This window comes from Lolium rigidum, chromosome 7 (genome assembly GCF_022539505.1).
Source record: "Lolium rigidum isolate FL_2022 chromosome 7, APGP_CSIRO_Lrig_0.1, whole genome shotgun sequence".
Classification (NCBI taxonomy): Eukaryota; Viridiplantae; Streptophyta; class Magnoliopsida; order Poales; family Poaceae; genus Lolium; species Lolium rigidum.
This window is the reverse complement of record NC_061514.1, coordinates 318,883,681-318,901,344: the sequence shown is the minus strand read 5'-3', so window position 1 is coordinate 318,901,344 and position 17,664 is coordinate 318,883,681. Positions and strand designations below refer to the sequence as shown.

The following is a 17,664-nucleotide window of genomic DNA, read 5'->3' as shown; positions in this document are numbered from 1 at the left end:
GGCATTCCCGAGTGCTTATCCATGTCACTCCGTCCCCTTGGCCTCCCTTCGGCGCGACGACCGTACCCGTTGTTGCTTCTACCATGTTGGCGGTACTCTTCCGACCTCGGCATCGACCGGACATTCCTCTCCTCGTCGGCGCCGTAGCGCCGACGTCGGTCTTGGTGTTGCTCGTATTTGCCGAGAGGGTGCTTAGAGTGTGGGCGTTGATACCGCATGCTTCTTATTCCCTCCCTTGCCGTGTACCGCATGTCCTCACCTCGGGGTTGGCCGCACGGATCGGCCCCTTCTTCATCCTTGCCACGGGAGTGGCCGCTTTCGTTTCCTCTTTGCCGTGGTAGCTTGCAGCTCTTGCCACATTGACACCAAAGGAACACTTTGGCCGATTTATGGGGTGGCCGAGATCCACCGTGTCGACACCGGGCCCCGGGCGTGGGTTCGTACCAAGCCCGATATCATGCGGCCGGGTCTTCTCAGCGGAGCCGATGAGTTCGGCTCCAAGGGTTGCCTTGATCCCGTCATGTTCCCTTCTGAGCTCCTTGGGTAGATCCCCATGCTTCGAGACTTGGTGCGCTCCTTCAACGGGGTGGAGAGATCTCTCTCCTCAAGCGCGCCTTCGGGCGTGGAGCCCCTCCCCCGACGTCATGGGGGTGGGTTCGGTGGGAGGAGCCGAAGAGTGCGGCTTCGAGGATGGCTTTGATCTCGTCGCATGTGACCGGCGTGCCGTCCGCCATCTCGGATGTAGATGGCGATGTGGTTGATGTAGACGATTGTCCCACCGGGCGTGCCGGAATGTGTTGATCGCCAAAACCCACCGGCGGGCAGCGGCCTTGTCAACATCGTAGAGCCGGGGGAGCCTAGAGCTGCGGCTGGCCGAGACCCCTCCGAGCGACGGCCCGCAATGCTCTTCTGGTCACACGCGGCGTTGCGAAGTGCAAGGGCGTGCCACCCGACCTATACCTGGTCGTGAAGGTGATGAGATTGCCTCGCTTAGTTTCCCGCAGGCATACATGTAAACGTTAAATACGAGCCTCGATCGGCTCTCAGGTTATCTCCGTGAATCGGCTCAAAGAGCCGATCCACCCATGATCCGTACGGGGTGTACGAATACTTGGTGGTCCTGCTTGATCAAGATGAAGCTAATGAGATCTACGACGATTTAGGGTTTTCACCACATAATCGGATCATCCTACTCCAGAGTTGGGCCGGATGGCCACGCACGGTGCTCGTAAGTTCCGATCCTAAACAAGGCCGGAAAACCAACATGAAGTTGATCCTAGGAACATCCCGTTTAGGACTTGCGAACGCCACCCTACGTGCCACAGGATCCTCCCCCCTTTGTAAGGCCAAACTATTGCGGATATTAAACTAATCCTTGTAGAACAAGGAGCAATCGTAACGGATCGGATCTACTAAATAATGATCAAGCGGGTGCCGCCCCACACCCGAGATAGGCGTGAGGACGGCTAGATATGCAAGGGTTGCACTACGTAAGCATGCTTAAACGAAGAACAATGCTAACCCTAACACATCTAATGATAACTACGTTGCTCGCCATCAAAAGCGCTTCAGCACGAGCAACGCATGAACAACGTGGCTTGTGCTGCCTAGATCGCAAGATGCGATCTAGGCAGCATGTCGCTTACCCGATAGAAACCCTCGAGACGAAGGAGTTGGCGATGCGCCGAGATTGGTTTGTTTTTGGGGTTGAACGTGAGTTGTTGTTTATTCCATAAACCCTAGGTACATATTTATAGTCCAGGGGACTTTCTAATGTGGATGTGCACTAAACCGTGCACGAGATAAACTCTAACTTCTAAATCGATACATAATTTATTCTACTAAGATACACGGGCTAACTAGCCCAACTCCTCCGTGCGAGGCCGCTTCATAGATCTTTCATATGTAATCTTCCAAGCCCATCTTGATCGCGGCCCACCTCCTGATTTAGCCAAAATCTGGTGATAACAACCAGCAAGGTAGATCATCCCTCTTCTCTTTTGTTTACACATGTATTTTAGTTTATTTAAGGGTTGACACTCCTCCCAACCTTTGCTTACACAAGCCATGGCTAACCGAATCCTCGGGTGCCTTCCAACAATCTCATACCATGGAGGAGTGTCTATTGCAAAATTAAGTTGCTTACTGATGAATCAGGGCAAAATATGTGAAGAGAATTATTAATGAAAGTTAATTAATTGGGGCTGGGAACCCCGTTGCCGCCTCTTATTGCAAAATTATAGGATAAGTGGATGAAGCCACTAGTCCATTAGTGGAGGCTGCCTAACAAGACTCGGAAGATAAAACACCACATACTTCCTCATGAGCTATAAAACATTGACACAAATAAGAAGTAATAAGTTTTGAATTGTTCAAAGGTAGCACATGAAGTATTTACTTGGAATGGCAGAAAATACCATGCAGTAGGTAGGTATGGTGGACACAAATGACATAGGTTTGGGTTAAGGTTTGGATGCACGAGAAGTATTCCCTCTCAGTGCAGGTCTTTGGCTAGCAAGGTTAATTAGCAAGCATAAGAGTCGAAGGAAACAAACAAATATACATATGATAGAAACAATCATGCATCTTCCTTGTAAGCACAAACAATTTTAACTTCAGAATAATGAGCTATGAGCTAACAAGAAAGACAATGAAACATCTACATGTATTTCTCTTTTCTATTTAAACCTCAAAGCGTTGTTGCTATTGACCAATGCTAAGTTTGCCAAAACCAAATAGATTTATTCAATGCTCCCAAAGTGATACCTATACTAACAACAAGACGAATCATATGGCAGTAAAATGCAAACTAAAATAAGATGTGCAATATGTAAATGATAAGACTTCTCATTAATATTCCATATCGATATCTCGCACCAAGGGATACATAGACAACTAAAGGAGAGATACTTCCAAACGCAACCCATCTCATATGATAACTTCCCTATTCATGATATGACACTACTTGACAATAAAAGTAAAAGATAGTGATAATGTGATACCGCGGCACTCCCCCAAGCTTGGAACAAACCAAGGGGATGCCAATACCGATGATGGATTACTCCTTTGGTGATGGTGGTGATGAATTCCTGACAAGCTTCTCAATAAGCTCCTGAAGCTCGTCAATCCTGTATATGAGATTGCGAATCATCTCTGAATTATGCTCGACGCGGTTGGAGAGTCTGTCTAATGGCGAATCCCAGCTCTTGGAGTTATTTCCCCACTCTTCGCCTTCGAGCTCCTTTTCGCCCGCAGTGTTAGAGCGATCTATATCCCACCGGCTAGGCAATGCTGCCTTGGGAGTCCCTTCAATTTGATTATTGAAAATTAGATTGCGGAAGGGGTGATGAGTGCCTCGATGGAGATGTTTTCGAAGCTAGATAATGACGTGGAACCGCTCCTCCGAAGGCGAATTCTTGCGCTCTTGTTTGCACTGAAAGTGTTGTCCACCACCTTGATGCTTGCAATGGTAGCACGCGGGTGTGCGCGCGAATCTTCCTTCACCTCTTCTTCATCCCCTTCCTTGACGTCCTTGTCTTCCTCTTTCCATCCAAGATCTCGATCTTCTTCATCTGGAAACTCCTTGCCCTTGTTCTTGGAGACCATGGTGCTTCTAAACTGAAAATAGATCCCGGCGTAAGCAACTCGAAACAAAACACGTCGAAAACACGATATACGGACCTCCAGGGGTCCGGGGAATTATATAGCAAAAATTTTCTCGACAAAAGGAAAGTACCAGATCGAACCAGAGTCGGAAAGGGGCGACGGGGCGGCCAGACCATAGGTCGGCGCGGGCCCAGGCTTGGCCGCGCCGGCCTATGGTGGCACGCCCTCGTGCGTCCTTTCCACTCCGTTTCGAACTCGTAATTTCTCATATTTTCCAAAAACAGAGAAAATATTGTTCGGAAAGTAAATTGCGTACTTTTCATTACCAGTACTGTTACCTATTCGAAGTTGAGTTCTGGCGGATTGTCAATTTGTCCTTTGATGAAAGCTTCCGGTGTTTCCACTCGAATGATATCAACATCAACATTATAAGAATCACCTGAGATATAATGCTTGAGTCTTTGTCCATTCACCACTTGCGTGGCATCGCCCTGGAGAGAGCTAATCTTGATTGCTCCCGAGCGATACACCTCCTCGACAACATATGGTCCTTCCCATTTCGAGAGTAATTTCCCCGCAAAGAATCCGAGACGAGACCGATACGATAGGACTTTATCCCCAATATTAAACTCTCTTTTGATGATCCTTCTATCATGCCATTTTTTAACTTTTTCTTTAAAGAGTTTAGCATTTTCATAAGCTTCACTTCTCCATTCATCTAGGGAACTTAATTGTAACAACCTCTTATCACCGGCAAGTTTAGGATCTTTATTTAATTCTCTAACAGCTCGATAAGCTTTGTGTTCTAGTTCTAATGGTAAATGACAAGCTTTTCCGTAAACCATTTTATAAGGTGACATTCCCATGGGGTTTTTATAAGCAGTTCTATAAGCCCATAGTGCATCCTTCAATTTACTAGCCCAATTCTTTCTAGATTTATTAACGGTTTTCTGCAAGATAGATTTAATCTCTCTATTTGATAATTCTACTTGACCACTAGTTTGAGGATGATAAGCGGAAGCAATTCTATGATTAATACCATACTTAGCAAGAGTTTTTCTAAAACCTCCATGAATAAAATGAGAACCTCCATCAGTCATAATATATCTAGGTACTCCAAATCTAGGAAAAATAATATCTAAAAGCATTTTTAAAGAGGTCTCACCATCAACGACTTTTTGTAGGTATGGCTTCCACCCATTTAGTAACGTAATCAACAAGCAACAAGTATATGAGTGTTACCTTTTGAAGAGGGAAAAGGTCCCATGAAGTCAAATCCCCAACAATCAAACGGTTCAATAACAAGAGTATAATTCATAGGCATTTCATTGCGTCTGGAGATATTACCAACCCTTTGGCATTCATCACAAGATAAAATAAACTTTCTCGCATCCTTGAAGAGGGTTGGCCAATAAAAACCTGATTGTAGAACTTTTTGCGCGGTTCTATCTCCAGCGTGATGTCCTCCATAAGCACTCGCCATGACATTTACTCAATATCTCTTGTTGTTCATATTCGGGAACACATCTTCGCATAATACCATCCACTCCTTCTTTATATAAGTGTGGGTCATCCCATAAATAATGCCTCAAATCATAAAAGAATTTCCTCCTTTGCTGAGCTGAAAAGGTTGGAGGCAAGTACTTGGAAACAATAAAGTTAGCATAATCAGCATACCAAGGACTGTCTCGCGAGCTCACCTTTATTACAGCCAATTGTTCATTTGGAAAACTATCATTAACAGGAACAGGATCATAAGCAATATTTTCCAATCTAGACAAATTATCAAGCAACAGGATTATCAAGCACCTTTCCTATCTACAATATGTAAATCAAATTCTTGCAAAAGAAGTACCCATCTAATAAGCCTCGGCTTAGCATCTTTCTTTGTCATTAGGTATCTAATTGCAAGCATGATCTCGTATGAATAGTGACTTTTGAATCAACAATATAAGATCTAAATTTATCACAAGCAAAGACTACGACCAACAATTCTTTTTCAGTTGTAGCATAATTTCTTTGAGCAAGCATCAAGAGTTTTACTAGCATAATGAATAACATTCAGTTTTTTATCTACTCGCTGTCCAAGAACAACGCCTACAAAGCAAAATCACTAGCATCACACATAATTTCAAATGGTAAATTCCAATCAGGAGGTTCAACTATAGGAGCAGCTTGTTAAGGCTTTCTTAAGAGTTTCAAAAGCTTCCTTACAATCATCATCAAAAACAAATGGTACATCTTTTTGAAGAAGATTAGTAAGAGGCTTTGAAATCTTGGAGAAATCTTTAATAAACCTCCTATAAAACCCAGAATGACCAAGAACACTACGAATACCTTTAACATCCCTCGGATAGGGCATCTTCTCAATTGCTTCAACTTTAGCTCTATCAACTTCAATACCTCTTTCAGAAATTTTATGTCCCAATACAATTCCTTCATTAACCATAAAGTGGCATTTCTCCCAATTAAGAACAAGGTTAGTTTCTTCACATCTCCGCAAAACTTTATCAAGATTTCGCAAACAACTATCAAATGAATTCCCATAGACAGAAAAATCATCCATGAATACCTCTACAATACTCTCACAAAAACCATGAAAAATAGCAGACATGCATCTTTGAAAAGTAGCAGGAGCATTACATAAACCAAAAGGCATACGCCTATAAGCATAAGTTCCATAGGGACAAGTAAAAGTGGTTTTCTCTTGATCTTTAGCTTTAACAAACAATTTGTGAAAACCCAGAATAACCATCAAGAAAACAAAAATGAGTATTTTTAGATAACCTTTCTAGCATTTGATCAATAAATGGTAAAGGATAATGATCTTTCTTAGTAACTTTATTAACTTTTCGAAAATCAATGCACATTCTATACCCTACAACTACTCTTTGAGGAATGAGCTCATCATTATCATTAGGCACAACAAGTCATACCTCCTTTCTTGGGAACGCAATGTACAGGACTAACCCATCTACTATCAGCAATAGGATATATAATACCAGCTTCAAGAAGTCGTAATACCTCATTCCTTACCACTTCCTTCATCTTCGGAATTAGACGACGCTGAGGTTCAACAACGAGCTTTGCATCATCTTCCATATTTATAGCATGTTGGCAAATAGATGGAGAAATCCCCTTCAAATCATCAAGAGTGTAGCCAATAGCTCCTCGGTGTTTCTTCAATATTTGCAATAATCTTTCTTCTTCAAACTCTGTAAGCTTAGAACTAATAATAACAGGATATATTTTCTTATCATCAATATGAGCATATTTAAGATTATCAGGTAAAGGTTTTAAATCAAAAACAGGATCTTCCTTAGGTGGCGGTGTTGTACCCAAATCTTCCACCGGTAAATCGTGCTTGAGAATAGGTTGGCGAAGAAAGATTTCCTCAAGTTCATCTCTTTCTTTCCTAAAAATTTCACTCTCGCTATCCTCCAAATGTTGCCGCAAAGGATTGTTAGGAACAAGAACAATAGATGCACACTCGCTCCATTTTAAAATCATTACTAGGCAAATCAGCTTTATAAGGAGTTTTAGTAAATTTAGAGAAGTTAAACTCATAAGATTCACCAACAAATTTAGTCAAAATTTTCTCTTTCTTGCAATCTATAATAGCTCCACAAGTATTTAGAAAAGGTCTACCAAAAATGATAGGACAATAATCACTAGCAGCAGTAACCAAGTACCAAAAAGTCAGCAGGATATTTAATCTTACCGCATAAAACTTCCACATCTCGGACAATACCAATTGGAGAAATAGTTTCTCTATTAGCCAGCTGAATAACCACATCAATATCTTCAAGTTCACAAGAATCAATTTCATGCATAATCTCCGTGTAAAGCTCATACGGAATAGCACTAACACTTGCACCAATATCACATAATCCATAATAGCAATGATCACCAATTTTAACGTATAGCATAGGAACACTAGCTTGTTTGGGTTTATTAGGATGCGAAACAATATTAGAAGCATCTTCACGTAAAATAATATGACCATCCTCCACATTTTCAGTCACAAGATCTTTAACAATTGCAACAAAGAGGTTCAATTTTTATTTGTTCTTCAGGTTCTACAGGTTTCTTTTCACTTTTATGAACTGCACTATTTATAACAGAGTACTCTTTCATTTTAGCAGGAAAAGGAGTTTTTTCAATATAAGCTTCAGGAATAACGCGATCAGCAGTTTCAATTACGACACACTTATTAATAGATGAATCAATTTTATCTTTATACGGTTCATGATACTTATCAAAATTCTTCTTTGGCAATTCATAATGAGAGGCAAAAGCTTTATAAAGATTTACAGTGACTTGAGAATCAAGACCATATGTAGCACTCATATTACGAAATTTATCAGTATCCATAAAAGCTTCAATGCATTTATAATCATAAATTATACCCGATTCTCTATCTTTGTCGTTCTCCCAACCTTCAGTATTTTCTTGGATCCGATCAAGAAGGTCCCTTTTAAACTCTTCTTTGTTGCGTGTAAATGATCCAGAACAAGAAGTATCCAAGCAAGGTCTTGTCTTGAAAAGAAAGTCTTGCATAGAAATTATCAATAATAATATTACCAGGAAGCTCATGAATGGGGCATTTGAGCATTAAAGACTTCAATCTCCCCCAAGCTTGGGCAATACTCTCTCCATCATGAGGCCAAAAATTATATATGCGATTCCGATCTTTGTGAATTTCACTTGGAGGATAGAACTTAGAATAAAACCGGGGTACAATATCATTCCATTCAAGAGAATCCCCATTATCCAGTAATTTATACCAATGCGCCGCCTTACCGGACAGCGATAAAGAGAATAATTTCTTCCTCACTTCATCCATAGCAATACCTGCACATTTGAATAACCCGCATAATTCATGCAAAAACAAGAAATGATCACCCGGGTGGACAGTTCCATCCCCTTCATAGCGGTTATCCATAACATGTTCAATAATTTTCATAGGTATTTTATATGGTATTACTTCCTCACATGGCGCCTCATCCACTACCGTTGCAGTAGTAGTAGATTTCCCAAATAGAAAATGAAGAGAAGATCTCTCCATAATGACTTATAGCAAAGAGCAGTAAATAAAATCAGCACAACAAGTAAAGGTTTTCCTTACCAATTCCACTTACCAATAGCGCTTCACTCCCCGGCAACGGCGCCGTAAAATAGTCTTGATGACCCACAAGTATAGGGGTGTATCGTAGTATCTTCGATAAGTAAGAATGTCGATCCCAACGAGGAGCAGAAGGTGTTGACAAGCAGCTTCGATGAAGGATTCACTGTAAATGCTCACATACAAGTATTCAGGGGGTTTTGATGTAACAGTTGAATAAAGTACGAGTATGTAAAGTACGAGAGAAATAATTGCAGCGAGTGGCCCAATCCTTTTTAGCACAAAGGACAAGCCGGTTTGTTTACTTATAATGACCAAACGTTCTCGAGGACACATGGGATTTTAGTCTAGTGCTTTCGCTACATACGGCTAAATAATCTTCATTGTTATGATAAGTGTTGTGTGGGTGAACCTATGCTAATGTACTGCCCTTCCTAGGACTAAATACATACTTGTGATTATACCCCTTGCAAGCATCCGCAACTACAAGAAAGTAATTAAGAATAAATCTAACCACAGCCTTAAACTCTGAGATCCTGCGATCCCTCCCGCATCGATATACCAACGGGGGTTCAGGTTTCGTCACTCCGGCAACCCCGCAATTAGCAAACGAATACAAGATGCATTCCCCTAGGCCCATAAATGGTGAAGTGTCATGTAGTCGACGTTCACATGACACCACTAGAAGAATAACACCACAACTTAAATATCACACCATTGAATATTACTCAACCATAGTTCACTACTAACATTTAGACTTCACCCATGTCCTCAAGAACTAAACGAACTACTCACGAGACATCATACGGAACATGATCAGAGGTGATATGATGATGAATAACAATCTGAACATGAACTTGGTTCAATGGTTTCACTCAATAGCATCAACAACAAGTATGAATAGATACCGGGAGAGTTTCCCCTATCAAACAATCAAGATCAAACCCAAATTGCTACGACGGTGACGAGGTGCTGCGGAGGAGATGGCGGTGATGACGGTGGAGATGATGATGATGGTGATGGAGATGATGTCCAGCTCGATGACGGTGACGATGGCGTCGATTTCCCCTCCCGGAGGGAATTTCCCGGCGGATTCCCGCCCGCCGGAGAGCTCTTTTCTCTCCGGTGTTCTCCGCCCCGCGAGGCGGCCGTAACTCTTTGCGAGGTACCCCTTCCGGCTTAGGTTTCCGGGACGAAGGTTTTCGCGAAGAAAAGGAGGCGAAAGGGGTCGTGGGCCCCCTGCACCATAGGCCGGCGCGGCCGGGGCATGGGCCGCGCCGCCCTAGGGTGTGGGCCCACCCCGGCTCCTCCCGGCCCCTCCTTCTGGCTTCCTTCGTCATCTTGAAAAATAGGATTTTTGGTATAATTTCCTCCCACAGTTGATCTTCCGAAATATTGCGTTCTGACGGTGCTTTTTCCAGCAGAATCCTGGCTCCGGTGTTCAATCCTCCAATAATGATGAAACATGCAAAATAGATGAAATAACATAAGTATTGTGCCCCAATATGAAATATATCAATGAATAACAACAAATTATGATATAAAATAGTGATGCAAATTGGACGTATCAGTAGCCATAACACTCAATCCAATAATATAGTAATTTGGATCATAGGGCATCAATTAAGGAGGCAACCAGGGAAAAATGGAAACATTTGATGATCCAGTAAGTGCATGACACTTTGAGCTACCAAGAATAAAGGCCAACAGTGGATAAACATCTGCTCAACCATTTCTTGCACTAGAGGAAAAGTAACCAACATTGAAACTTGAACAAGTCAAGTGACACTACAATCCAATAATATAGTAGCATACCATAAGCTCACAACAATCCATCATTTTCTTCACAAGGATACCACAGTAGCATACCATAGTAGCATTTCATGCATTTAAATGAACCAGTAGCATCAAAACCAACCAAATGTCCAACTAGCAAGCAATACCAAGTGAGCAAGTCTTCATTACCTTGTACGGAGTTCGGACAAGGATTTATAGAACAAGTACAGAGAGGCAGAGGCAGAGGCATAGACAATTTCTATAAGCATATAGAACACTCCAATTTCTATAAGCATAGACAATTTCATTGTCACATCTTTCTATAAGCATCACTAGCAAGCAGCAGCAATGCATATGAACACCATATACAGGTACGGTTCGTAACAATTTCATTGTCACATTGTACAGAGTTCGAACAACATATAGAACACTCCAATAAGCATCACTAGCAAGCAGCAGCAATGCATATGAACACCATATGAAGCAAAACGATTAGGGGCAATGCATCCGAGCAACAAGACAGCAATACATCCGGAGCGAGCATTTCGTCGAGCACGTTGTGCTCGCGCGGGGAGGAAGAGGGAGGGGAGGGGAGGAAGAGGGAGGGAGCTCACCGACGACAACAACGAGTTGTGGAGGAGCTCACCGACGACGACGGAAAGGGTGGAGGTCGCGGCGGCTCCTCCACCTTGACGCGACGGCGGCCCCTCCTCGCGGCGGCCCCTCCTCGCCGTAGCGGCAGCTTGTGCTGCAGGTGGCGGGGATGGGAGGAGCGTGGCGGCAGGCGGCCCTCGCGTAGGAAGGCGGCGGCGACGGCGACGGCGATGGCGACGGCGATGGCGACGACCATGGCGGCGCGCGGTGAGGAGAGGGGAGAGGGGAGAGGCGCGCGGTACGGATCAGAGGTGAACAGGCGTGGGCGGGGGAGGGCACGGGATGATATAGCTAAGTTCCCTTAGTTCTGTGGCGCACCGGAACAAGTGCGCCACGGAATCAACTACTTCGTGGCGCACCAAAGCAAGTGCGCCACGAAACGAGTACTTACGTAGGCGCGGCGCGCGCGTGCGCCACGAAATACGTACACCGATAATTGGGGGTGACAGGTTGTGGGGCCCGCCAAGTTTTTGTGGCGCATGGTCGGTCGCTGCGCCACAAAATTAAGCTATTTCTGTGGCGCACCGAGCTTTGTGCGCCACAAAATAAGTTTCTGTGGCGCACTCAAAACGGTGCGCCACAGAACTAAGCTTCGCCTATAAGGGTTTTCCTACTAGTGACATTTACAATCCCCTAATATTTGCTACTATATACCGATGAATTTGGGTTATAAGTAACCTACCATAGAAGGAGAGCAAAATACTAGAAATATGGTTAGTAAAAAATATACTTACACAAATGCCGTGGTTTTATGGTAATTACTTTTTTTTAAAGACACATGAGAAAGGTTGAACTTGTGTAGGGTGAACCGTGAGCCGAATGTGTCACCGACACGAGGTGACATCAATCGTTTGAGACTGCATTGGGGAGATAAGTCTTGTCAAGGAGTGAGCAACGACGCTAAAGTGGCTATAATGATGAAATAAGGGACGTGGCTATGGGCGGGCGTAAAACGTACGCACCGGAGCTTGAAGATATATAGATTAAATACATCTCTTGGACCGAGAGGTGATGGCGACAGCTCATTTGGATGTTTGCACTGAACCTTGGTATTAGACATTCGGGAGCATTGTTCAAAAAAAAAACATTCAGAAACATTCGGACCCGAATACCCCAATTGTATGTGTTTGGTGGGTCAATGTATTGGACCTAGATATTTGGTCTCAATATCTTGGCCCAGGTCCAAACAGAAAAAAAGGACATAGCAAATGCCTAGGGGTTAGGGTAGACGTTGTTGGGTATTTCGGTGGCTCCACATCGGCTCAACGTCGTGTTTCTCCTTCCCCTTCCGAACTCGCTCGTCTCCCTCTGTTCCGAAATCGACGTCTCCCTTGACTCACCCTAGCGTCGTCGGCGGTGGCGCAGATACCCTTGTTTGAGTCTTTGAAATTCAGTTCTAGCTAGATCCATATTCTCGTAGCTATTTTCGAACAGCTTTTTAAAAGGAAAATGAAGCACTCCATGCTTTTAGACCAAGGAAATACTCCATTCTATTTTTCCGAGAAACTTTGTTTTTTTCAAAATCTGGAAGCCCTCCATTTGGGCAAAACCTATACACCGACCAGGTCGGTGGCTACCGGCCACCGCACACCCCCTGGTCGGGTATGGGCCAGGCCCATTTGGGTCTGTTTAGCCTGTGCAGTTTGTTTTTGCTTTTTTTTTCTTTTCTGGTTTCTTTTTCTGTTTTCTGTTTTCTTTTCTTTTTTCTTTTTTCTGTTTTCGGTTTTGTTTATATTTTTTTAGATTCGAAAATTTTAATTTTAAAAAATTGTTCAAATTGAAAAAAATTAAATTAAAAAATGTTCAAATTTGAAAACCGTTCAAATCTAAAAACCGTTCAAATTTAGAAACCGTTCAAATATGAAATTTGTTCAAATTTAAAAATTGTTTAAAATTTTAAAATGTTCAAATTTAAAATTTCTTCAAATTTTAAGAATGTTCAAATGTAAAATTTGTTCAAATTTAAAATTTGTTCACATCAAAAATTGTTCAAAGTAGAAAATTGTTCAAATTAAAAAAATATTTAAATTAGAAAATAGTTGAAACTTAAAATTGTTCAGATTAGAAAATTGTTGAAACTTAAAATTGTTCAAATTTAAAATTTGTTCCAATTTGAAAATTGTTCAAAAGTTTTTTTTTAAAGCGAAAATCTTATAAAATTGTTCAAAGCATAGATGCTCAATTTTAATTTTTAAATTATTCAGATTTTGATAATTTTTTATTTTTCAAAAATATTCAAATAGTAAAAATTTAACAAACAGAAAAGAAACGAAAAAAGAAAAGCCTACCTGTTTCTGTTGGGCCGGGCCCAGTAAGCCACGTCGGGGGTGTGCGGTGCGTTCCCCCCCACCGACCAGCTCGGCGTATAGGAGCTCCCCTCCATTTGTGGTGTAAGAAAGGGCATACTCCATTAGCTGCAGGCCCGTTTGAGCCCATGGCCAGACCCATCATAGCCCACAAATGTAACCACATTTCTGCGGCGGGCCCAAAAACAGGCCCCGGCCTTCTCCAAGCAACAGCATATCCCGCATCCCATCTTTCTCTCCCCTCGCCGTGGCAAGCGACGAGGAAGACGACGACAGTTCGCCAGCCAGCCATGCTTGGTCTCCGAGCTACTAGGGCGGCGCGCTTCCCGTGCCCGTACGCCCCTCCCTCCTCTCCCCAGGCGGCATCCCTCTCCGGGTTCGCGCGGCTCGCCCCCCTCGCCGCCGGCAGCCCCGCGCCGCCGCCCGCGGCCCTCTCGCTCCTCGCGTCCGCGCGGCCCATCTCCGCGACGTGGGGCTCGGCCATGCGTCCCGCCGGCCAACCCAGGCCCAGCACCAGGGGTGAGTGATGCGGCCTGCGGGCGAGCGCGATTACGCGCGTGTCTGACAGTTTGCTGCGGAGATTGGGGGAGCGTTTTGTTCAGTTGTGGACCGTGCTTCCTTTTATCTTTGCTAGTATATTGTTTGCATCAATTTGGGGGTGATTATTAGGTTGTGGCACGGGATCGATTGCCTGACATGAATCTATGTTTGACAGCTCTCTGCACTGCTGCCAGCAGCGCTCCGAGGGAGGGGAAGGAAGTGCTGGTCCAGCATCTGCTTGTTGGCGAAAAGGATGCCAGGCTTCTGGTCGATCTGGAGAAGAGCATCGCTTCAGGTGACTACTAGATTATTCTTATTTTTGGGTGCTTTGCTAGTCTGTTGTTCATGTAATATTGGATAAAGTGAGTTAGTCTAGAGAACTATACTACTATCCAATGTGAGGTAACATGCACGCCTTGCAAAATGGGTGTCTTTTAAGTTATGATAATATGCAACCACGTATGCTTGAATGCATCCAATCCATGCCGGTGTATACATTTAATCAGTGTTTAATGTCTAAATTCAAGGCTGTGTTACAGAATAAAAAATGCTGATTGCTGAGCATACGTGCCAAACTGAACTAACATGATTCATGTGGAATGGATGGTAACATGTATGCTTACCTTTTTTTTTGGTTAATTATGGAAAAAATGGCACTGGCGAGTAGAAGGCATTAAAAGTGCTCAATAGCTGTTGTTACAATGAGAACACTGTTGTTTGCATTTCAGGGGTGGACTTGAGCGATTTAGCTGTGGAGCACTCCTTATGTCCATCAAAAGATAATGGCGGTATGCTTGGGTGGGTTCGCAGAGGACAGATGGTACAGCATTTTACTGGCTTTTCTTGTACATACTAGTAGAAGAGTGTTGTAGTAGGAGTGCAATATTATTAGTGTTCAACTGGGATACCCATGTACCTATGCTGCACCTGAATTGCACTGATTATCTAACTATTGCTGGGCATCGGTCATGAAGTCCATGTGGGATTCAATTGGGAATGTTATTTTTCATAGTACAATTTTTTATTTAGCATTGAATTTATTTGATTATGTGGTAAAGTTTTACTTATTTTGACCTCTAAATTATCAAGAGCTATCAACATCATCAACTGGCTAATAATAACATGTAAAATATTATTGCTGATATATTTTCTTCGTTGTTTACATATTTGTGGGGAACTGGTAGCCTTACAACAAGTTCATATTCCATCTTGTTGAATATTTCTGTATGTGGTTATACACATCTAAATCCCTCTGCCACCAGTTCCACTGTTATTGATTGACTCGGTGCTCTCAGATATCTAAGTGTCTTGCTAGAACTAGCTAGTTTCCCCCCATGAAACTCTCATCCTATCATTGATTGCCATCATCTAAATGTTATTCTTTTTATTGTTATATGCACATGCATTCCAGGGATACTGATATTTCAGTTTCTGTTAGTACTCTGGCAATGTGTTCAGCAAACAGTACTTTAGTGTTATTACTTGACTTGAGCAGGTACCAGAGTTTGAAGAAGCAGCATTTAGTGCTCCTTTGAAAAAAGTTGTACGGTGCAAGACAAAATTTGGGTGGCATTTAGTGCAGGTCCTCTCTGAGAGGTAGTTGATTCTAACGACACAAGATATTGTATCTCTGTATAAATGTACAAGTGTTCATATATTTTACGCCAAATGGCAGGGACCAATGCATGCTTCAAGATATTGCACCAGAAGAGCTTCACGCAAAAATGCAAGATCCTAGTTTTATTGAAGAAGCTCAATTGATTGATGTTCGGGAGCCTGATGAAGTGTAAGATTCTTCACCATTGCATCTATGTCCCAGTTGTTGGTCATACATTGATCCAAAATTCCGAATGACAAGTCCCTCACTAAGTCATGATAAATTCATGTATGAAAAGCAATGACAGATCTGCAACTGAGGATGCAAGATACTTATCCAGTATTTTGCATTTTGCTCAATAGCACAATAAACCTTGCAACAAACTGTCAGGCGACAGTCATAATCTTGCCTTCCACGAGAAGATGATAGTGGTTTATGTGGTGTACTAGGACGTTAATGTGGGGCCTTTTCAAATCTTTTAAAATTTGGATCCTTACAGTGGCGCGATCTCGTGGACAATCAATTTTACCTTGTCTCTTCTGAACAATTAAAACACAAAAGTGTTTGCCATTTACCGTGTCTCTATTGTCTTTCGAAAACACCTGTCTATATTATCAAGATTAAACCGTTAATCACTGACATAGGTTGCAGGTTTATATAGACTTGAAGAATGTGTAGATCCTTATGTAGACTTATAGTGTGCTAATCTCCTTAAATTCGCAAGACCAATTTGGGATGCAGAATTCCACAATTCATCATGTACATTCAGATACTTGCCTAAGTTTTTGCATTTCCTAAATGTTCACTCATTAGTCCATTCCCATGGAGTTGATGCTCACTTTTTACTTATGATTGGCAGGGAGAGAGCGTCCCTTCCAGGTTTCAAAGTTCTACCTCTCCGCCAATTTGGAACCTGGGGACCAGTCATGGCTGATGAATATGATCCTCAAAAGGACACATATGTTCTGGTAAGTTCGTTAGTATGATTAAAATGGCCCCCAGTATGCTGCATAAAGGCCAGTGACCAAATAAACTGAAGTATTGTAGTACTCCTACTTCCTACACATAAAGATTGAGTTGATTCAGTGAATGTGGAAGGGAACTAACAACTGTATCAGTAGATTATGCCACTTTCTAACTTTGTGTTTTGCCTCTTTCCTTTTGCTTCAGTGCCACCATGGCATGCGCTCAATGCAGGTAGCTAAGTGGCTGCAGTCACAGGTAATTGAAGTACCAACATAAATCTTCAGACTCCTTACCTGTGTAGAGTAATTGTGTAGTTGGCAAATTAACAGTATCCTCTGACAAGGTGAACCATCGTTTTGCAGGGATTCCAAAAAATTTACAATGTTGCGGGTGGAATCCACGCATACTCGGTGAAAGCTGACTCTTCCGTCCCGACTTACTAGCCATCTGGATGATCACCACTCCAACTTCAGAGCCTTCTCTGCATTCTTCTTTAGCATATCAAACTAAAGTTATGTCCGGCTCCTATTGGTAGATTTGGCAATGGTTTTATGTTGGTCCCAGGATTCGGAGCTGCAATTTTCTTCTCACGCGAAATCTTGTATGAAGAGTTCTCTTTTAAGTTGTATATGGAATTATGGATCATATCAATATGAATAGAAAAGAAATATTTGAGAGATTCTTATTGGATTGACGCAGTCATGTATTGGATTTTCGCCTTTGGCTTTCTGAACTTGTGATATAGCAAAAAAAAATTTGTTTCGTTCTCTCAAAGTACGAGCAGTCGCACACAAGCAAGTGTAGCCTTGGCAAAAAAAGAAAAGCGAGTTAAGCGAAATTGCGAAATCGAATCATGCAGAAGAAAAGCAAGTTAAGCGAAATATTTGAGAGATTCTTATTGGATTGATGCAGTCATGTATTGGATTTTCGCCTTTGGCTTTCTGAACTTGTGATATAGCAAAGTTTTTTTTTGTTTCGTTTTCTCAAAGTACGAGCACACAAGCAAGTGTAGCCTTGGCAAAAAAGAAAAGCAAGTTAAGCGAAAATATTTGAGAGATTCTTATTGGATTGATGCAGTCATGTATTGGATTTTT

At 42.4% G+C, this 17,664-nt stretch overlaps 1 protein-coding gene across 1 annotated transcript; it reads left to right on the top strand.

Moving 5' to 3' along the window:
- The first annotated feature begins 13,742 nt into the window (after positions 1 to 13,742).
- Positions 13,743 to 17,255, top strand: LOC124669836 (rhodanese-like/PpiC domain-containing protein 12, chloroplastic). Its single transcript, XM_047206375.1, has 8 exons — positions 13,743 to 13,986; positions 14,183 to 14,302; positions 14,736 to 14,827; positions 15,503 to 15,603; positions 15,683 to 15,793; positions 16,464 to 16,572; positions 16,775 to 16,825; positions 16,933 to 17,255. The coding sequence occupies exons 1-8, from the start codon at positions 13,758 to 13,760 to the stop codon at positions 17,011 to 17,013; spliced, it is 894 nt and encodes a 297-aa protein (XP_047062331.1). The 5' UTR covers positions 13,743 to 13,757; the 3' UTR covers positions 17,014 to 17,255.
- The last annotated feature ends 409 nt before the right edge of the window (positions 17,256 to 17,664 follow it).